This window comes from Uloborus diversus, chromosome 2, assembly GCF_026930045.1.
Source record: "Uloborus diversus isolate 005 chromosome 2, Udiv.v.3.1, whole genome shotgun sequence".
Lineage (NCBI taxonomy): Eukaryota > Metazoa > Arthropoda > Arachnida > Araneae > Uloboridae > Uloborus > Uloborus diversus.
In genome coordinates, this window is record NC_072732.1 from 82574045 (window position 1) to 82597754 (window position 23710).

At 31.8% G+C, this 23710-nt stretch overlaps 1 protein-coding gene across 1 annotated transcript; it reads right to left on the reverse strand.

Annotated features, from left to right (window-relative positions):
* Positions 1 to 548: 548 nt before the first annotated feature.
* LOC129217143 (protein canopy 4-like) lies at positions 549 to 22617 on the reverse strand. Its single transcript, XM_054851402.1, has 6 exons — positions 22146 to 22617; positions 11052 to 11175; positions 8683 to 8817; positions 8066 to 8150; positions 2732 to 2849; positions 549 to 950 (listed from the first exon to the last, which is right to left on the reverse strand). Exons 1-6 carry the CDS (start codon positions 22285 to 22287, stop codon positions 808 to 810), a joined length of 747 nt encoding a protein of 248 aa, XP_054707377.1. The 5' UTR covers positions 22288 to 22617; the 3' UTR covers positions 549 to 807.
* Positions 22618 to 23710: the final 1093 nt, after the last annotated feature.

Sequence of the window (23710 nt, forward strand, 5' to 3'; positions counted from 1 at the left end):
TAAATATGCTCTAAAAAAAAAATTTGATGCAGATCGCAGTAGGTACTCCGGAGATATAACTTATTTAATCTCCCAACTGAAAAAAAACATAAAAACTGACTTTAGATAAGAGTGGCAACACCCAACTGTTTATAGAATACTTTCTGTCGTTCACACTGAAAGAGAAAAATATTAGCTTGAAATTGATAGTAAATTCAGCTTAATTGGTTGGAAAATCAAGAAATTAGAGAGATTTTCTGAATTCATGCCAAAACCGCGACTCCGAAAAGTGATCAAAAATCGAATTGTTGAAAAAAATTTCAAAAGCGTAATTTTTATTCCAAAAATCTAAAAGAATAATTTGGGTTTTTCTCATAGATATCTATTTGAAAAAAAAATGGAAAAATCGGAGACATGACGGCACAGCTGACTATTTAATTTAGGCGATTTGACGTGGAATGATCTTTACATCACTTGCTTAAAATAACCAAAAATTTGCAGTGATGTGACAATGACTTTAAAACAAAGTAAAGCGAGAGAAGGAGGATAGAAATATATTTAATGTTGTTAAATATTATACAGCATCCTATCTACAGTCACTATCAAAATGGAAGTTGCAATATAACATGCAAAAGACTGGTTCATTAAAAAAACTATAGGCACTTTTAATATGTACAAAGAAACAAGAAAAAGCACTTTTATTATGTTGATTCACAAAATACATATTTACATTTTTAAAAAAAATATCTGGAAAACATATTAAAAAAATATCCAAAGTATGATTGTAATTTGGACAAACATAATTAAGTATTAAATCATTCAATACTTTTACAATTCATCCTTTGATTCATCATTCTTATTTGGCACAGCTACTTTTGGTTTCTTAGATTTGTTTTTTGACTTAGATTTTGTTCCTTGTTTTTCACCTTTCTCTTCTGGTTTGGAGGGTACATATGCTTCATCAAGACAGCCTAGATAGTAAAGTAGAAGGTAAGAACGAGTTACAATGTTGAAGAGTACATACAGTGAAATTTCGTTACAATTTACTTCAAGGAATCGCAAATCTTGTTTGCTGTAACCAGAATTTTGTTGTAATGGAATTCAAGCAATGAAATGAAAATTAAATACTGACCAAAAATTAATTTGGTTGAAAGGGATATTTCGTTTTATTGGTGTTCATAGTAAAATGATTTCATTGTATTTAACTTCAGAAATTCAGAAAAAAAAAGAAGAAAAAAGGAGCCAGACCTAAGACCTTGGAATGCTGATTTGATTTGATGAGACATGTAACTAATTATCAGCACTAAACCACTATAACTGCCAGAATTTTCTCTTGCAGGTGAGGGGTTCAGTAATACAGTGGTGGACAAAAAAAAAAAAAAAAAAAAACTCTCCAGCACTTGCAAAAAGGTACATTTTAAAGAATTTCGAGAGAAGGTTTAAACAAACATATTTCTCATTCACACTTTATATGATCAAATAAAATTTGATTCCATTTGATTATTCTATAGATTTTCACTGCAATATGTTATTTAAATGAGGGGTGCTGTTTTAAAGGCAACATGAGCAAATGTAAAAATGTTTGCAAAATTATGAAGGTTATAAATTGCTGTCTTTTAGCCATGGACAGTGAAAAAAATTAGTGCTTTAAATGTTCATATTTCATCAAATTTTCTAATTTTATAATAATAATTCTCTTCTATGCGGTCAAGTTTCATGGAAATTTGGTAAAGTTTGACGGAAAACTCTGAATGTTATGAGATAAAAACATCGAACAAAATAGATATTTGCTGAAAGAAATGCTTGTATCTTTGGGAATATAAGTGATACTTGAGCGAAAATCTATGAAACTATTACACATAGTAAGTACTATGTTTGCTGAAATTTGCAACTTATTCCAAGCATTTTATGATGAAAGTTGATCAAAAGAGATCTAGATTGGATTTCTATAATTTGTTGCTAATCTCCTAAATGCGTGGGAGGTTTAATTTTTATTGAATCATGTCAGTTGAAACAGTTTTTATGTGACAAAAGTTACAGAACAATTGTTTTCTTATTTCTAGAGAAATTCCTTAAATGTAAATTCTTGTAAGTGTTGCAGTTTTTTTGTCTGCTACTATATATTAACATGTTAGAATTGGCAATATAATTTAAAACCAAGGGTTTGGGGTGGTTTTATCCTCAAACCCATGGTTTTAACTAGATTTGCAATGTGGCTTAAAGGTATAATACATGTATAAAACTTATCAACATGTTAGGATTGGCAATATGGCCCAAAACTTGCTGTACTTCTGCTGATAAACATAAGGAATTTGTGTGTCTCAATTTCATACCAGACATTAGTAAAAAATAATGAACATATTTTCCTTCAACAAATTTATGTATGAACTAAAATTTTATGCAAATACTTTTTAAACTCAGTATTTACTAGAAATATTATGGGAAGTTTCTGTAGCAAAATACTTGCATCATAGGAAAAAAAGTATTAGAACTATGTAAAATTTTCAAAATATATCTTTCTAGAAAGAAATACAGTAAAAGCCCTCCTAACGGACACCCCTCAGAGACAGACACTCCTCTTACATGGACAATTTTTAATTCCCCAGTTCCAATGCAAATAACATTATTAAACCCCTGTCCTGCGGACACCACTCTATTGCGAACAAAAAAATTTGTCCCGTTAGTGTCCGCATTAGAGGGATTTTACTGTACATGAATAGTCCCTTAATTAATTTTTAAAATCAAAACACACCTGTATCTCCTTTATGTAGCGCTTTATCAATACACAAATATTGCTTCAAAGGAATATCTTGATGCTTAAAGTACCAATCTTCAATATCAGATTCATGCTTCTCTAACAAATTTTCACACTAAAAAACATTAATACTTAAGTTTTCATGCAGGGTGGACTGACCTGTGAATGAACACTTGAGAACAATTTCATTAAAAAAAAAAACATTTAGTACATGATAGTTTGATAGTATAAATACGAGCATTTTTACAGTAGATCCTCGTTTTACGCGAGGGTTATGTTCCACGGAAATGAGTAAATCGAAACCGCGTAGAATGCTTTGTATAAAATTTGAAGGCTGTAGGTGCTATGTGGTCTCCTGGACGCAGGCCCGCCACAGACTTCCTTTCAGAATATCTTTGACCTTACTTTGTTTTAATATAAAGAGATAAAGATCATTCTTTTTCACTTCTTGTAACCATCAAAATTAAAAGTTTATAAATTTATCATAGAAAATTAAGTACAGTAGACCCTCATTTTACGTCTGGGTTACGTTCCACGAAAATGCCACATAAATTGAGACCTACTACTAGTGTTAAAATAGGTGTTAGGTTCCGTAGATAACAAAAGACTTCATTCTAGTGATGACTAATTGTATAAGTTTAATGTGTACTTACATCGACTTTTATCCACAACATGCATAAAGAAAACATAAATTAATTTCTTGTTCTGTGTATAAAGAGGAGCTGGGTATGATAGTCTTTTGGCAGTCATTAAGAATTTTTCTTTGTAATTCTCTGCAGAGCATTAATGCATCCATGATCACATGCGTCACATTTCCATGATAGAACCTTCCTTCACTAATAAATCAGAAAGATCATTTCTATTGTCTAGGAATGGCTCAAAATTTTCAATGTGAACATTTTTCGTTGTGTGTCATCAAAGTTGGCATCCTCGTTGCTTTTGGCCCCCTTTGTCACTCCTAAGAGCTCTTCTTCCAGTGAGTTCTGAACTGTGCGAGTTTAATAACTTTACTTCTAGAAAGAGCTCTGGAATCAATTGCATAAAATGTCTCCAGTTGTCCAAGCTCGGTTATTAGCATGCCAAAATGCAGTTGATTATGCATAATCTGCAATTATTTGGAGTTAAGATTTTGAAGGAGGGTAAAACCGAAACTCATCCGCCTAAAATAAAATAAAGGTGTCAAATCTTAAACCACGTAAAATGAACCCGCGTAAAACGAGGGTCTACTGTATTGATGTATGTCAATACTAAATATATAAGTGTCAAGGCATGACATCTTGCATCAGTCATTACTAACTTACAAGTCTGTAAACTAATATAACCAGACCATATGCTTCCCTGACACATAAAAATTTTCACAATTAATTGAAGAAAAATTATTACACATTCAATCTCGTTTTTAAAATCAACATTTTAAACTGAGCATTTTAAAAATAATAGTTGAAAGTTGATATAAAAAACCATAAACAATTTTAACTATATTCAAATTCTGCATTAGTTATTTGTATGTATTTGTGTAGTCTTCAAGTCTTTGGCACGAATTTGTCTATGCATTTAGAAGCTGTATAGTCTCTACGGGCGTCAAATTTGAAATCTGTGTATGCCCACAAGTGTCTTAATACTTCATTAAGCTTAAAAAGTAAGACATCATTTCAAAGCCGTTTTGTTGCTAGCAGTGAGAAATAAAGAAACAAGGTTAAGTTTTGGCTGTCAATAGAAAAAATACTCTTTTAATAACTGGGATTTTGTATTCCTGCTGTCGAGCATGAATGCATCACATAGGCCAGTTACTTTTCATTGAAAAGTGGTTCCTTTATTCTGAAAACCTGTTGACTTTTAAAAGTGAGAGGACAGATCCCCCCTCCCTCATAAGAGCTGCCAGCTATATTCATTAATGTGTGTAGTTTTTTGGATGCAATTTTTCGTTTTGCACAAAGGTAAGCATTAGGGTGGAGAGGTCCTTTATGTTCAAATCAAAATGGGGCGGTGTGGGATAGTTGCTCTATCAAATCAACATCCTGAGTATGAAATATCTTTTAAAAATATTAATATTTAATACTGCCCCAACACAACCATAAACATTTTACAAAATCATAGAGATTGCCATTTTTCAGATTTTTTTTTTTTTCTAACCTTTTTTTAATGATCATTTTTGGTCGGTGAGGAAAAGTTGTTCTAAGAAATAAAGATCCTGAATATAAAATATGTTTTAAAAATATTAATATTTAATACTGCCCCAACACCATGAAGCAATTTTTAAAACACATAGAAATATGGTTATTTCTGGTTTTTATTTTCCCTTCCTGTTAGCCACGCCTCCTAGCCTCCAGTATTGTACAAACAACCTCTCCCCCCCTCCCTCTCTTGCCAGCTGTCTGAGGTGCTGTTGTGCACTGTTGATTAGAAGTCACCTGTTTTAGAGCATTTGTTTCCGTTAAGTAGTTTCCTATCCAACAGATTTCACTTTATTCCCAGTTATTTCGCTAGTTTAAACAGCTATAATTATTTCAGTGGTTGAATTGTGTTTAAACGATGTAATGTAGTTGTTAAGGAGCAACTTTGTGTGTTCTGTTTTCTTGCATGGGTGTGATTTACCAATTAATTGTTTACCTACTTATGAAGACATAATGTTGTGTTACGTGTGGAAAAGTCGTAGCAAACCAAAGCAAGACAGGAACTTAGTTAGTGACACCTGTGAAGAAGTTGCTGAGAAGGTGATGAAACAATGGGAATTAGCTTCAATTAAAATTATGAACCATTGTAAGATAGTGAAAAAGATTAAAGCATATCATGACAAGTATAGAAACTTATTAAAACCGTATGCATCAAGAAAAAATGTTAAAAGTTATTGTGATAAGATAAAATTATTCAGAGAAAATGGAAAGTCCCTTTTTGACATAGCAACATACAAGTGTGAATCTTTTGACTCTTGTAACTGAAACACTGCAAAAAATACCAATTGCAGAAAGAAATTTTTTGCTTGATCAACGGACTGACCAAAAGATGACCATTGGCAACATTGATTTAAAATCAACAAAGAAAAACCTTGATTGAAAGAGGAAATTTGAACTATTTCAGGAAAAAAATACAATGTCTATTCCTTCCATTATCAGCAACACCCGTCCACCAGTAAGGAAGAAAATGGAACGTTGTTCAAATGAAACATATCAAGAGAGTGAACCAAGTACATCATAGATGAATAGTGGTTTAGAGGAGTATTCCGCTGTAGCTACAACTTTAGATAGGTACAAAATTTCTGACTGAGCTGAAGCAGCGATTGTCTCAGTTGCACTCCAAGATATTGGCTTAGTTTCTCAAAGTGGCTTATCGAAAGTTGTGGACAGAAGTAAAATTAGACGATTCAGACAAAAAGAAAGAGCTCTGTTAACTAATGCAACCTTGGTTGATATCAAATCTAATCAAATAGGTTTATATTTTGATGGCCGTAAAGATAACTCTTTTCATGGAGGATTAAAGGAGAAAAGTTATATTAGAGGAGCATATAAGCTTGATAAAGGAACCAGGGTCTGAGTATATGGGGCTCAGTGGTAGTATATGGATAGGTAATATACAGAGTATATAAGTATAATTCTAAGTAAAGAAATTCAGAACTTTTTAACAAGAAATATCATTGATAACCATAAAATTGTTGTTATTGGCAGCGACAGAACGGCGGTTAATATTGGAGTACAAGGAGGTGTCATTTGAATTCTAGAAACGAAATTTGAAAAGCCATTACACTGGTTTATTTGTCATGCAAAAAAGCTTATTCTACGCCACATTTTCAAATACCTTGATGGTACTACAAGTGGATCTCAAAGTTTTACAGGACCTGTTGGTAAATCCCTGAAAGACTGAACACCTTCTGGTTGTGTTTTTAAAAAGATGTGTTGTATTCTCCCAAAATTTGTCAATAAAAAAGACTTAAGCACAGACACAGCAAGTAATCTTAAAGACACAGCAGGTAAAGAATCCTTCAAAGAATATCATTCGTGCATTTGAAATTCCCAAGTTCAATTTTGAAGCTACTAATTACATTGATATAATAAATTGGGCTAATGTGACAGTCGCTGAGCCACCGTTAACCAAAGAGTTAGATGATCAAGTTATTTCAGGGAGCATCATGAATCCAAACTACAAATTCATTGTATCCAATATCAAGCTATTCTCTTGTCACACTCAAGCCACTAAATGGTGTGTAAAATAAGTAGCCGAAGCGTCCGCTTTGGTTTGCGGACCCTTCAGACGGCATAGATTTATTAAAACTTGTTCGGAGTCAAGCAAACAAATGCCAGTCTTTAACACCAAAACACAATACAGAACAGTATGAGAACACATTTTAATCATTTTCGTCAATGTGACTAAGTATAACCATTAACCAACGGTAAAAAATTCTGAAAAATGGCAATTTCTGTGATTTTTTTAAAATGTTTAACATTGTTGGGGAAGTATTAAATATTAATATTTTAAAAAGATATTTCATATTCAGGACGTTGGTTTAATAGAGCAACTATCCCACACCGCCCAAAATTAAAGCTGAAAACTGGGAAATTTGGTTAGTAGCCAGTGGCCGGTAGACTCAGTTTTATTAGTGGCCACTTTTTAAAGTTAGTAGCCATTTTTTAAAGCTGCAACTATGTTTCAAATTTTTATAAATAATTAAAAATAGTATCAGAATAATGCTCACACACAAAAAAGGTGACACAACCAAAAAGCATAAAATTTTACAAAAGAGACCAAAAAAAAAAAAAACTTTTAGCACAGAGCAAAACGCGGAAAAAGTTCGGTTTTAGAGCATTAGTAAATCATTTTGCAAACCATAGGGACCTTTATGATGTTTTTACTGCTGTAAGCAACATCTCAAACTGCTATATATTTTTAAATGAACTGCAAAATATGTGTTTTGAGTTGTGCTCCTTTTTTGTGCATGAGCGATATATTAAACATTGATTTCTGTAACCTGCCAACTATTCATGAGCATGTCCAAGAAGATGTATGCAAAATGCTTTTAGTTTTTAAATATGGTAAAAAACATTAAACAGGGAGAGGAGAATGTGGTTCGATTGGGAATGCATGCAGAGTGACTGAGCAAGAGTGGCGACCGGGGGTGGCGATCCATGACACATTTTTAATCTCCACTTTTGCAACTTTAATCGCCACGTAGCGAGTGGCGACCACTAATTTTCAGCTTTACCCGAAATTAACTATTGAAAAAAAAATTTTGCTCCACCCTCTAGTAAACATTTTATCCATCAAAATATTTTTCTGACAAAATACAAAACAATGTTCTGAAAAAAAAAAAAAAAAAGTAAACAGATGAGGAAAACAAACCTGCATTTTCAAATGTGTTACTTCAGCAGATGGTTTATCCCATAGTTCTTCTGGAATTCCAAGTTCGACTTTGACTCCTTTATCTCTGACAAAAGAGAAAAATAGCATAATTAGATATCAAAATTTTAATAAATTCTATCTTTTTTTAATTTTTTGGAAGGGAGGGGGGAAAACAGGTAAGCATAATACTAGTTATTTGAATTTGAGCCAATAAAGACAGATAAGAAAAAAGAAAAGAAATATTAGATGACAAACCATTATGAAATGAAATTTTCTTCGTACAGAAACATAAATCACAAAATACAGATTATTAAAGCACAAAATTAATACATACAAGGTGTGGCAAGGCAACTTCCTTTTCAAAGCTCAATAAAACTCATTTTGTGAGTCAGTGTTTTTTTTTTTTTTTTTTTCAAATAATGTAGGTACAACAAAAAAGAAAAAGAAAGAAAGAAATACAGAAAATATTCAATGATTGTCTGATAGATACCAATCGGAATAATAATATAGTTATTATTATAATCATAATATTTGTTTGTGTGTTTTCCATTAATTAACTGTAACAACCCACATAAAAGAAAAAAAATATATGCAACGAAAAGTTTTTGAATACTTACGCCAAATCATGTAACACTTTGAAAGTTGTGCTCATTCCTTTTGCAAATCTAGTACTATCTTTCCTTTCTTTATGGATGTTATAATCGAGTAATCTATCACATATTCCTTCCAAGGATTCAACCAGACGAAGTTCACTGAAATATACTAACTTTAAACAATAGAAAAAACAAGAAAAAAAAATTATGGGTATCATTAATTTTTTGATAGAAGAAATATATATATGTTTAGATAACTGTTCAATATTTTTTGCATTAACTCATTTAAAAACAACTCTGAAAAAATTATGAGATTATTATATAAATAAAAAAGAGGTTTCTGTTATCAGGCTTCATTAAGGGTTCTAACAAGGACAGTACAACAGATTAACGGTTGTGGTTGCATGCACTCTTATTGAATGCCCCCTTCCAATTCAGTACTTCATTCAAGACAATTTAGGGCCATTCCGTGAAAAAGTGGCAATTTTGTCTTGCACGTGATAGCTCATAAATTTCATTAAAAATAATTAATTTAAAAGGCAATGATGAACAAATTATTTGCTTAGGAAGTCACACGTACGTTTGATTTTTAAAGCAACAAAATATTGTTCATTACCCTTTTGTATTATTTTTAATGAAATACATGAATAGTCACATGCAGGACAAAATCACTGTTTCCCCATGTGACCCTTTAATATTTTTATTTTAAACAAATAGTAAGCAATATCTAAAAAAACTTAAGACCATTCTTTTAACAAACTAAAATATGTAGAAATGCAATGCACAAAAAATCTTCGAAAAAAAAATACTAACTGCAAAAAAGTACGCAAATAGCTTGAGGAAGATTGAATTTTTAACTATTTTATTGCTTATTTCTGATGCCCTTTTCAGCAATCAAAGTGTTTGGTTAGCTGTCAAAAGATCAATCACCTACTTTTTGGTAAGATTATGGATAGATTTTCCATCCCAATTACAATAAGCTAAATTTGGCACATTGATAGAGCAATTAAATAAATTTTATCACAACAGTTTCATCCTGCACTATTTGAAACAAATAAAAATTAAGTCCTGCCTTAAGAATTAAAACCAAGCCTTCAATTTTAGTAATACAAAATATCCATAACAGTTAAAAATTAAGCTAAAAAAAACTTTGGAAAAATTTTGTAAAGAGATTAATGCAGTTTATGATTGCAACACAAAAATGGCATATCTGTTTCTTTTCTTTTTTTTTTTTCTTTCTTTTTAAAATATTATTCAATTTCGCCTAGACTAGAAGACAGAGTTCGATAAAAACTAAAATCTTAGCTATAAGATAAATTTTAAGTGCTAGCCAAATTATTTCCCTGTTCATAAGAAAACTCAGCATGATATGGATTGAGAACTAGTCATCAAGGTTTTTTTAGCCACCCAGGTGACCTAGTGCTTCGTATTTGTCACACCATGGTCCACTAATTTCTTTTATTACTTTCAAGTATAAAACTAAAACAATATAAAACATGTTTAAGCAATGTTATCATTAACCACTTGACTAGGGCAATATAAGATGCGTACATGCGTACGTAGTTCGTGCTATGCGCATAACAATGGTTAACTATGCATCATAGTCTTCTTTTTTCACTATACACACACTTATGTCTTGTGGAGAAGATATGACGTTTGTTTACACCACGGAACCATGTAGACCCTTTGAACCAATAGCATACTGGAAACGTTCACAAGAAAGAGGGGTGATACAACAGATTAACTGCTTGTTTTTTCTTTTTCTTTTATTTGTAGCTTTGTTAGCATGTTTTTGTTAGTGTTTTATAAATTTTAGACCATGTGAGCATTTACATTTCGAATTTTATTTAAGGATTTGAATGAAATAAGTATGATGAAAATTAAAGTTCAGTAACATAAATGGCAATTATTAATTGATATTATTTTGGGCTATGTATCTATGTGTCTCCCTCAAATGTCTTTGCTTTCCTGAAAAGCCTGGTAGCAGGAAGCCGTCCATGTCTTTTAATGACATACTCAAGTTGTTAAATTAAATTTCCATAAGTAATAGAGTATATCAATCATATGCATCATTAACTTTTTTATCAGTCTGTTACTTCTAAATACTGTTAGATCTGGCATAAATTTCTCCTTGATTTTTTTTTCAGTTAAAGGGACCAAATTCGAGGTGAGAAGATCATATTTTCATAAAACATGAGTCCCACCTCAACAGAATTACTTGCATCTCTGATTAATTTTAAACAAATGTTTTAAGAAACAAAAGGTTAATGAGAACATAAATCACCTCAAAGAATATTAACTATAAATATTGCAAGTAACACTTGAAATTTATAACACCGCAAACAAAAATTTGTTAATAGATTTTACAAGAAACTTACACAAATTTCACTTACGACTGAGCATATTTCTTCTTTTTTCGTGCTGCAGGATCAAGTTCATATCCTATTTCTAAAACATCGTGAGATTTGCCAGTTTCGGATAGTCTATTTTCCAGTTCGACAACAAGATATTTGCAAACTACAAAATATGAAAATTAAAATTCAGTAAAAAAGAAAGTTCAAAACAAAAACATCATAACTCAATTGTTTTCAAAATCAATGCTCTGAGATAGCACCAGCAATCACTACTTAAATGTTTTTCCTTTTTATACCAGTACAGTGAACTCTGTATAAGTTGACTACATGTGGTGCAATACTTCAGTGGTGAACTCAGAGAAGTAGTCAACTAATGGAGGTTGATATATATAATCCATGACTAATTCTATACCTGGTAATCGTGGTCAACTAAGACAGATAAACAACTTATGCAGGTTTTACTTTGTTGGCAAAAATATATTTTTGGCAATATTTGCTAAACTAACAATAGATGAGCTTTATTTAAAGGGATTGGATTAGGAATGTTTGTGATCTGAAACTTCTGACATTTTTAAAATTTTTGGGTTACTATCTCTGAAAATTTTGGGCTGGCAACATTCTAAAACTGCAAAATTATATTAGAAAAAAAAATTGATTTTTTTTCCTTATGTTTTGAAATGATTTCAATGACTTTTGTATGCATATTTGGGAATGTAATCTATTACGATTATGAATGTGGGCACAAAAAAAGGGGATTACAATTACGATTATAATCCTCTGGCAAAAAGTAATTACGATTACAGCAACTATCCAATTATGTAGAAATTGTAATCAATTTTTATGTAGAAATTGTTTCAATATTATAATTGTAATCGATTATAATATGCCGATTATGATTTTGATTACGATTACAGACTTATAATATTATGTATATATATATATATCACTCATTTGCATCAACAACGTGATAGTTGAAAATTATGATTTTTGATTTAATATTAAAAAGATAATTGCAACTACCGTGTAGTATTAAAGATTATTTATTTCGAATTATTGCCCTGTTGCAAGAAAAGAGCAATACATGAAAGATAAAAAACATCTAGAAAATTGAAATTATGTACATTAGACAACGCTACAATGACTGTGTACATAAGTATAGGCACACTCTTATTCAAAGTTATACACAGTGCATATTATTTTTGACTCGGCTGTTTATTATTGTTTTGCCACTGCAGTAGTTCTGCATTAGTCCTCTGGGTTAAGGGCAATAACTTACTGCTAAACTGCTGAATGTTTTAGAGCTTATAATTTCTGAAAATTGTGTGGCATATTTCAGCATTGTATTTTCAATTATTTAGTATATTATCAGTTAATTTAATACACAGCTATTTAAAAAAAAGAACCTTGTTAGTGTCTTTATGCAGAAAAACTGCAATGTAATAAAATACGAAGAAAGTGTAAAGAAAAGATATGGAACTAAACAATTGAAAATTTAAAAAACAAAGGATTTAAATGCCATTTAAGTGTAATTAATACTTCAAAGATGTTTTTTTTTCTTTTTTTCTCATTCTTTGAGAAGTGAAAAAATTTCCAGCAATGCTAGACAATCGTTGAAGTGGAGCAGATGACACAGAAGTTAAAAAGTACTTCGGTAGTATTATTTTTAGCAAAAAGATACATATGAGTGTTAGACCCCCACAACTCTACAGGATCAATTTTATGATCATTTGATAAGCTATTTGCATATGCTTTGATTTCATTCTTGACTCAATTACTTACTAAAGACTTTTAGTCATACAGTTTTTTTTTTTTTTTTGTTGCATAAATGAGTATTTTATAATAATATTTATACATCAGTTTTAATGCAGCAGTGAAGTGCAATTTTTCTCACTTTAAAAGTGTGGCATAAAAAGATAATTAAATTTCAAAATTTGTTAACTCCTTGATACAATAAAACGTAAACAAATTTTATAAAATCTATCAATGCAAACTTTTTACTTTCATACATACTCATTAATTAGGGCATTATTAGTAGTAAACATATAAACATACATTTAAGATGACACTATGCGACAAATTATTTTGAAAACATACAAAAAAATCTTATTCACCAGGGTTTAGATTAGATGTCATGTAGCAAAAAATAAATGCAATATGTATAAAGGCAAGAGTGTTTAAAAAATTACTGAAACACAAATGCGAATTCAGTTTTCTTTTGACAATATCTTTTTTCAGTCATTCACTAAGTAGTACTTCCTCATGAAAGTATAAAAAACCCAAAAGCTTTTTGTTGCCCGAAACTTAGTTGTACTTTCGATATCATTTGTACCAGTGGTTGGAAGTAGCGCGCTACAAGTAGCGACGCTACTGTAGTAGCTACATTTTTTAGTAGTTTGTAGTGTAGCGCACTACTTTAAAAAAAAAGTAGAGTAGCGAGTAGTTCCCTACAAAAAAAAAAAGTAGTTTGTAGCGATTTCTAAAAACTACTTTTAAGTAAAGTTTAAAAAAAAAAATTAACGAGGTTTCAAACAATCTGACTGGTGCAAGTCTTACGCGAGTTAAACTTGAATCAATCAGATTCGTAAGACTCTGAAAAATACGAGCTGACATCAGACATATTTTGACGCCATATGTTCTATCTGTTAGACGCCATTAGTTTGTTTGACATCGAAATTTTCACATTTCCCTAATATTTTCTTTCAGCAGAGCATGGCTCAGAAAGAAAAGAATAAACGATAACTGTCAAGTAGTACTCCGTTTGTATTTTCTGTCAGCACAGCAGAGAATGTCCCGTGGATGAATATTTTAGATGTCAATGAGATTATTACTCCAAAATATCCTCCTAATTTGGAAGTTACTGTAAATATTATAGAAGAGGAGGACACTGAACTGCCCTCTCTCTGGCCGACTAACAATAAATATTACATAGAAATGTATAATAACGGAAATGTTTCCGTTTTGTGCAAAATTTGCCCGTTAAGCAAAAGGTATGAATGTCTTCCACATTTACAGTCAAATCTCAACTTGCGCTAGGGATGTGACTCCCCATTTAGGTTGAAATTTCGCATTGAGGAAAAGAGTATCTATACGATTTTTTTAATGAACATACCAATTATTTTAGACATTTGTAAACACCCCTCAAACTATTTTAACTCATTTCGTAACTTCATTTTTCCGAATATAAACGTAGAGAGCTGAAATTGTTAATTTACAAATCGTCACTCCGCATCTTTTTCATTCTTAAAATGAAGTTAAAACATTATTTCACATAAGCGGGCTGTTTTTCTCTCGTTTTAAAAGGAATAATAGAAAGTTTCTGACAACTAAAGAAACTTAAAAAATTTTGATATTCTTGAACAACTGAAAAGTGTGTCGAATATAATTACTGTGTCTACTCTACAGTACTATTGTAGTGCTGCATTTTATTATGGCTACATACTATACGTACTTTACTGTTTCATTTTATGCTTTTCTCTCCGATTGATTTTGTGCACCCTAGCCGTATTTTTATTCAATAACACAGTTTTTTTTTTTTTTTTTTTTTAAATGTGCAATTGTCGACTAGCGCGAAGTGGCTGAATAGCGAGCTTTTTTCGAGTAACGAATTTTGGAGCTAACGCGAATTCCTAACGCGAAAAGGAAAGCTCATTCACGAAACTAATATTTAGTACCCAGTAAAGAAGATGATACTTAAGCCTTACGATTCTCTTCCGAAAATTTTCGTGTTACGGGGTGAGGAATTCGCGTTAGCTCCAAAATTCGTTACTCGAAAAAAGCTCGCTATTCAGTCATTTCGCGCTAGTCGACACTTGCACATTAAAAAAAAAGCTGTGTTATTGAATGTAAATACGGATAGGGTGCACATAAGCAATAATAAAATGCAGCACTACAATAGTACTGTAGAGTAGACACAGTAATTATATTCGACGCACTTTTCAGTTGTTCAAGAATATCGAAAATTTTTAAATTTCTTTAGCTGTCAGAAACTTTCTATTATTCCTTTTAAAACGAGAGAAAAACAGCCCGCTTATGTCAAATAATGTTCCGTCAACTTCAGATTAAGAGTGAAAAAGATGCGGAGTGACGATTTCTAAATTAACAAAGCGATATTTTGACTAATGGGGTACTTTTGCTTTCAGTGATGCTAAAAGGAAAGCTCATGCACAAAACTAATATTTAGTACCCAATAAAGAAGGTGACCTAAACCTCGCGATTCCCTTCCGAAAATTTTCGTGTTACGGGGTGAGAAATTCGCGTTAAGTCTAAAAATCGTTACTCGGAAAAAGCCTCTATTCGCGCTAGTCGACACTTGCACATTGAAGTAAAATAAGCATTCTTAGTTATGTTTCATATTTTGGATATTTATTAATATTTGATTATAAATACTGGTACCGTTTGGGATATTTTTAGAATTTTTTTTTTTACTGATTGAGTGTTGATATATATCAACAAAATAAAAGTCAATTATTAAATATTGTAAGTTTTCAAGGTCATTTGATAAAATTGAAAAATGCTCTTATTTCATTTTATCAGTAACGTAAGAAAGAAGATGGTGTTCAGGTCCGAATCCCTAGCTTGAAACTCAAACTCAATTAACTAGTTTTTACAAAAAATATAAGTGCCTGTAAAATTAACTCCTATAATGAAAATTACAGTTTTTCTCTTTTGTTTAAAGATGTTTTTAACCATCTAAATCAATTTTATGTACATATATGTATGTCTATATAAAATTTTAATCAAATTATGACTACATCTATTAAACTTTCAAGTAGCCTAGTTGCACTTCTTGAATGAAATATTCACTGTCAGGAAAGGATTAAAAACTTGAAAGTTGAAGTCCTTCAACTTTTTAAATCCTTTCTTGCATCGAATATTAGTAAAAATCGTAAAAAAATCGCTTGGAATGACCAATTCGCTCGGTAAAGGAATGAAACAATAAATATATAATTATTAGTAAGTATTTCATTTTCAAATGAGTCAATTTATTAATCTAAACCAGTTTAATTTTTTCATTCAATCCTCAAACGGTGTGTATATGTATGCTTTTTATTTATTTATTTTTTAAAAAGTAGCGAAGTAGCTACTACTTTTCAAAAGTAGTTTATAGTTGCTACATTTTGAAAAAAATAGTTGTAGTTGTAGTTAACTACATTTGTAATAAAGTAGTTGTAGTTCGCTACAAAAAAAAAGTAGTTTTTCCAACCACTGATTTGTACTTTTTCTGCTAAAGTACGATTTTGAGGCGGCAACGTGCTTCGCTCGATTGCCTAACATTGACAGATGAAAGGGACACTGATTAATGACCAATTGTAAGGATGTGGGAAAACGTTCCCGAGAAGCCCTGAAAAGCAAAGGCGCCCACGGGGCAGGGTCTGCCCACAGGGTACTAATTGTACCTACTAAACACATAAAATAGGGCTCTATTTATGACTCTTGTTTGCAAACAGAGATGAGTGGGGACAAGCACTGAATAGTCGTTTAAAGAAAGAAGTTGTTTTCTATGTTACTATTGAACTATGTTATCTTTCCATATATTTGTAAAAGGACGGCTTAATTTTTTTCACTTTTAGAAAGTAAGATTACACAATTACAAGGTCGAAATTACGGATTATTTTACTCAGATTACAGTTACGATTTCGCATGAAAAATCCTGATTATGATTTCAATTACAATTACGGCAGTATCCCATCGACAGATTACGATAGCACAGAAACGTAATCAATTACTCAGATTACAATTACGTAATCAGCAATTACTCCAAGCCTGGTATGGTTAAATATAATTTTTTACATTGAAAATACAGTGTAGTTGAAAAAATAAATATTGAAAATATCATGAAATTTTCAAAATAAATATCGGATATATATTGTGACATATATCCACGAACCCTGTAGTCCAGGATCTGAAGGGGGTTGAGCATGCATGGAAAGGTTGACGCAATATCATTTCTGATTATTGTTACGGGCACGATGGTGATTATGAAACCACATGTCGTTGCCCCCCTGGGTGGTCGACAACCCCGGGGGAGGGGGGAAAGCAGTGGGGGAGCCGTTTGCTAAAACACTCATAACTTGCGAACTATTTGAGATAAAACACTGAAAAAAGTTTCAATCGACGCAACAAAATAAGGGCTTCATAAAAGCTAAATATGATTATGGACCTATCTTTGTTGGTTTCTGAGTAAAATTCCATTTTTCGCAAACAAGCAAAATTTTTGAACAAAATGTGCAAAACAAAGTTTTTTTGACCAAAACAAATTCCAAATCAAAATTGTTTGATTTTCTTTTCAAATAAAGTCCTAAATAGCATTATTCAGTTTGTTAAAACTATTTAAGTACTGTTAACGCATTGAAAAACAAAATAACAGTAGCAAGCTCGAACATGATTTGCAGTATAGTTCAGGATCTAAAGGGGGTTTTGAGCATGCATGGAAGACCTGACGCAAAATTATTTCTGATTAATGTTACAGGCACAATAGTAATTATGAAACCACATGTCGTCGCCCCCCTGGGTGGTCGACAACCCCGGGGGAGGGGGGAAAGCAGTGGAGGGAGCCGTTTGCTAAAACACTCATAACTCGCGAACTATTTGAAATAAAACACTGAAAAAAGTGGCAATCGACGCAACAAAACAAGGGCTTCATAAAAGCTAAATATGATTATGATCACATCTTTGTTAGTTTCTGAGTAAAATTCTATTTTTCACAAACAAGCAAAAAATTTTGAATAAAATACGCATTTTTTTTTTCAAATTATCAAAATTATTTAACTGTTTAGGGAACCAATAAAATCTGAAATGTCATTAACCAGTTTGTTTAAAATTACTTAATTATTATCAAAGCGTTGAAAAGTAATTATTATCAAAGCAAGCTCAAAAAGCATTTGAGGTAATTCAAAAAAAAAAAACAAGTTTGCGGAATGTACCTTGAAGACTCGACATAAACCAAAGTAAATTTTGTGGCTCTCCTGTTTTGGCAGTTTTATTTCGTAATATTATCAAAACAATGTCCCAGTTAAATAATTACTTAATTATTTAACCTTTAACGCATTATAGCTGCTTAGTATGGGTCACAATAGCACTTAAAAAAAAACATGCATGTTTGCAAGTTCGAAGTAATTACGGAAAGGATAAATGATCAGAATAACCCTTTTGCACATTTTACACCTGAGTTATGAAACATAGTGAGCGAGGCTATTGCCACATAAGCAGCATTAAAATTTCAGTGGAACGTTAAAGAAAATGTGAATAGTCTCTTATACAGAGAACTCCTGCAATGGCATTGTCTTCAATAGCGACTGCAAAACAGCAAAATAAAACCAAAAAAAAAAAACATTTAACCTGGGAAAAGTTAGTTCAAAAGTGATGCTAGTACAGCTAAAAATCATTCCCATACAATAAGCCCAATGCTAGGTTAGGTTCATCAGAATGGTTCACTGAAGCAAAGCGCGAGGTCCGATTTCGTGAATGTAATTGAAAATGATACTTCTTGCAGCAAAACTCTAGATGAAGCACCCTATTTTAAGAACAAAGTTCAAGTTATCGATGGAATGACTCTGGTCCATAATGTCCCAAACATTACTTTCAAATAAATGCAGCAAAGATTTTGCAAGTCTCCTAATAAAAAATAATAAAATTTTCTCTCCAATAGTCAAACTACACGAGTGGACCTTAAAGACGATCAGTACATCTCACTGTCGTTTTCATAACTTGAAAACCAGAAGTTCAGGAATGTCTCCTTTGCTTATAAAAAAATCACCAGGCACCAAACCAGTGGTTTCGTGTCATAGCCATTCCTGAAAATAAAAAGAACCTTTAAAAGTACATTTCAGAGTATGTAATATGTAACATATCCGTTCCTGCATCCAATCAGCTTCTGGCGTCTGGTAACCCTGAAAACGAAAATGAATATTATTTAAAATCTGAGAGTCAAGTAATAAATTTCTCCTCTGAAATGCCCGAGTTCAACCAGGACGAAGGTCGCAACAGAATCTATCTTCCAGCATATGATTCAGTGCAAAATAGGGGAAAAAATAACTAATAGATTATAGATCAGAAACTTATGAATTCTTATTGGCAATCTTTGTTAAAGGACAGAGGTTGCCATTTCATGTGCTGGTGTTGTGGAAAGGAAAATAGCTTTAGGATCGCATCTATCTTCAGGAGCACTTACGGGAAAAAACATCTAAAATTTTACAAGCTTTTGATGCATTTTCCGACTGCGATTCAACAAGTAAAATAGGAACAAAAAAGTATGCTTTCACTTTGCGAAAAAAGTCGGAAACTGTTTTTTGTACACTCACTAAAACAATATCTGAGTGCTTCAGAATTTCAACTGTTAAAAGCTGTACTATAAAATAATTGTCAAGAAAATAGGTATTTCTTGCGAATGCAACCATTACAATAATTTCTTGTCATTTCCATCAGAAATAAATATAATATCAGCTCTCTACCATGCTCCTGCAATTCTTTCCAACATGTGCTAAGAAGTATTGCTCAACTGTACTATTGAATCAATTCCCCTGTACCTTAGCAGTGCCTTCAGATGTAACCAAGATTGGGTTTCACTTGAATGAAAATAAAACAATAAAGTCCCACACCTCATGATGCAGCCAGTGTTATCAGAGAGTTTAATTCTACCTTGCGCAGGCAAGAACTGTAAATAATCTTGTAAATGTTTTAATAATTCATCTTGCTGTAAATACTGTGCTATCAAGGCTAAAGCAAAAATCCATAAACTACAAAATACTCGAAAGAGAACGATTCAACAGAACAATTACAAGTCAGCAAAAAAGAGTATGATCCAGCTTTCAAAATTTCTGATATATTAATGTTTTATGTATGCATACTGATGTTCTGCAATTATTTTTTAATACGCATTATTTTACTAATTAGAACTCCAGTGTATAATTTTATGTTTATATTCGTTTTCATAAAAGCTCAAAGATAATTCTCATTTTTTATATTAATTTAGAACCTATTATTTCTTGTATCATTGTTCTTTGTTGGGTAAATTATAAAAAACAATATCCACGAAACAATACCCGCAATATTCTTTTGTGCAAATTGAAAATATAAATTAAAATTATATTTGAATTGAAACTACTGTGGGCCTGGTTACCTAGTTCCTCTTAAATTTAATGCAGTATATAACAAAATTACATCCATAATTGAATACTTTGCAATTAGAATAAGTTTCTAAACTGAAGAATGAATAGTTCGTCATAAGGATAAGGCGGCTATTTTTTTCTCCTTAGCATACCGCCGTTTTATTCAATGAGCTAACTTAGGCAGTGCCTGCATTTTCTATTTCGCTTTTTAACACTCACGTTGGAAATAATTAAGTAGTTTTAAACAAACTGAATGATGAAGTTTCAGATTTTATTGATTCCCTAAACGGTTAAATAATTTTTAAAAAGAACTTATCTTTGGAAAAAAAGATTTTCTTATTTTATTCAAAATTTTTGCATGGCTGCTAAAAAAGGAATTTTACTTATAAGCCAACAAAGATAGGACTATAAACATATTTAGGTTTTTCAAGACCTTGTTCTGTTGCATCTTTTGCCACATTTTTAGTGCTTTACCTCCTACTGTTCGCGAGTTATGAGTGCTTTAGTAAATGGCGTCCCCTACTGCTCTCCCCCTTCCCCGGGGATGTCGACCGCCGAGGGGGGGGGGACGACATGTGTTTTCATAATCACTATAGTGCCTGTAACAATAATCAGAAATAATTTTGCGTCAAGTCTTCCATGCATGCTCAAAATCCCCCTTCAGATCCTGACATATACTACGAATAGTGTTCGAGCTTGCTACTGTCATTTTGTTTTTCAACGCGTTAACAGTACTTAAATAGTTTTAACAAACTGAATAATGATATTTAGGACTTTATTTTGAAAAAAAATCAAACAATTTTGATTTGGAATTTATTTTGGTCAAAAAAACTTTGTTTTGCGCATTTTATTCAAAAATTTTGCTTGTTTGCGAAAGATGGAATTTTACTCAAAAACCAACAAAGATAGGTCCATAATCATATTAAACTTTTATAAAGCCCTTGTTTTGTTGCGTCGATTGCCACTTTTTTCAGTGTTTTATCTCAAATAGTTTGCGAGTTATGAGTGTTTTAGCAAATGGCTCCCCCCCTGGGGTTGTCGACCACCCAGGGGGGCGACGACATGTGGTTTCATAATCACCATCGTGCCTGTAACAATAATCAGAAATAATATTGCGTCAGCCTTTCCATGCATGCTCAACCCCCTTCAGATCCCGGTCTACTGGTCCTTATGTCACCTTTTTTTTTGGGATTGAGCGTTTAGTACACTTTTGAACAGTTTAAAGACTTTCGAACAGTTTTTGAGTAAAAATCACCTGTCCCATCCAAAATCCAAATCCTGTATCAGAGCAGTTAAAAAATTTCTTTGATACTGTATAAAAATAAAAAAACAGGCAATGTAAAACAAATGTATGCTTTTATTATTATTTTAATAAACTCGTTTTCAACAGGACCTTGTTTATAATGAGCAAGTATAGTATAATAGCTTGTAACAAGCAAGCTCAACTCTACTGGGACTGGCAAGATGATTTAAAACCATTGCACTTCAGAATACATTTTTACTGCAATGAGTAATAAAGCTTAAAGTATATATGCAATTATAGCAACTACATTTTCAAGGACGATCTGATACATTTTTACAGAAAACACAATCTATCACGTAAAATGAGGAAAGGAGAAAAGCTTTAAAATTTTAATCAGGTCAATGGTTTTTGCTAAAAATCATGATGCAACAATCTAATTTTATGGAAGTAATATAGAACTTAATTGAATTCAACCCACAAGATACTACATCAAGCTTCTATTGATCATACTTTTAATTCAAAAGCTGAAAACTACAAAAATTTTTGCTGTTGGTCTTCAACAAACACTTCAAAACATTATCAAAATAAATGTTAGGGGTGTAATCAAAAGCAAACATTTTAATACGCGGCGCGAAACTAAAACACACATAACTTTTTACACTTAAACTGGTTGAAGTGAAAAAATAATTTTAAATGTCGAAACATATATAAAATAGTCTATTGCTGTTTCTGGACAAACTTTAAATATGTACGAAAGAGTATCCTGAATATTTCCAATTTTACCTTCGCATTCTCCAGCATATTTTACTCCATATTTTTCTTCTTCGAAGGATTCAGATTTTTTTTCTTCAGGATCATTTCCATAAGAAGGATTGAAATAATAAAAAATATACGCAATACACATAAGAAAAGAGGAAACTTTCATTTTGATTTTTACTGAATTAACTCAAATTAAAAACTTTCCAGAGAAAGCAACATGCAAAATAAGCTGATATATATTTATAATCAATTCGCATACGTAAACAAAAGTGAGTGGCTGTAGATAAAAATGTAACGTGTTTGATTAATAACTGCCGGCATTTATTGAATGTATTCAGGCTTCTTTCGACTTTTTAATTGTTAGAATCATGTTGCGGTAACGAAATTGAAACAGCGAATGTTTCAATGAGACTTGTCTCAAACTTAATTATACATGATAGATTCTAATAACATAAAAAGTATCAACAATTACTTCCACAAACATGACAGAACCGAGATCAACTATAACTATCACGATAGTAGCGGCTGCAACAATCGACTCTAACTATCATTATCATTAGGAAACTAAAATGTTCATAATCTAAATAATAGGTAGCGCTGCTTGATGTACTGATGTACCGTTATTTCTTCACAACTTTCATTAGAAACTACAATTTTTCATAGAAACACTTTTCATTTAAACAATAATTTTTCTTTTTTTTTTAAATGTGCACATACGCCTGTGATTTTTTTTTTTTTCATTTGTGGAGCAATTTGGCGAGATTTTAGTTGGAGATAATAGCTTCGTTTGCCGACCTCGACCGGTAGATAAACGAACGCAAGCAATCGCTCCAAATTCGCAGGCCTAATTCGCAACTCCAGCGCTCGAATGCGCTACCTTGCGGTGATTTACAAAACTGCCGAAAAAACTAAAATATTGCCCCATTGCGTTCCACGTATGTCTGTTGACTTAAACATAGGCAGTTTGTTCTGAGTATTTATTAACGCATTCGATGTGTCTTGGATTGCTTTCAGCAACAGAAAGTGTTCGAGCTCCTCAAAATAATGTTAGTTTTCATTATTTCCCTTTAAAAAGTGATTTGATTGAGAAATGGTGAAAGCGCGTTAACACCAGAAAACTCTGGATTAGCAAACTTGGATAACGTTATACCAGGTAAAAATTTTTATTGTTTTGTGTGAATTTGTAAGAATATGGGTTTTGTTTAATCTTAAATTAATTTAACAAACCATATTTTACAGCAGCATTTAGCTGGAATAGACAGTATGCAAAATTTTTTCTTGCATATATTATCGTAGAACGAAATGAAAAATGTTTAACCGAGAAAGAATTTATTTTGTTGCTTTCATTCTCTGCTGAAAGGTTTCGCCAAATTTGTTTAGGGTTATAGTTTTATATTGTGCGAGCTAAGTATCCTTGGCGAGATTCCGTCCATGTTAGTTAAACCATTTTTATTTTTTATCATGAGTGGAATAAAATGGTAGAAAGATTACAGAATTCGATAAATAAAAATAAATAATGGTAGATCAATTGAAAAGAAAACTACCACCATATATCCGTGAGAATTTTGTTGATGATTTGTATAGCATGA

Coding starts and splice junctions, on each gene's coding strand:
- LOC129217143 (XM_054851402.1), bottom strand. CDS start 22,287: ATGAAAGTTTCCTCTTTTCTTATGTGTATTGCGTATATTTTTTATTAT. Junction 11,176..22,145: donor ATATGCTGGAGAATGCGAAG/GTAAAATTGGAA, acceptor CATATTTTGTAG/TTTGCAAATATCTTGTTGTC. Junction 2,850..8,065: donor TAACACATTTGAAAATGCAG/GTTTGTTTTCCT, acceptor AATGTTTTTTAG/TGTGAAAATTTGTTAGAGAA.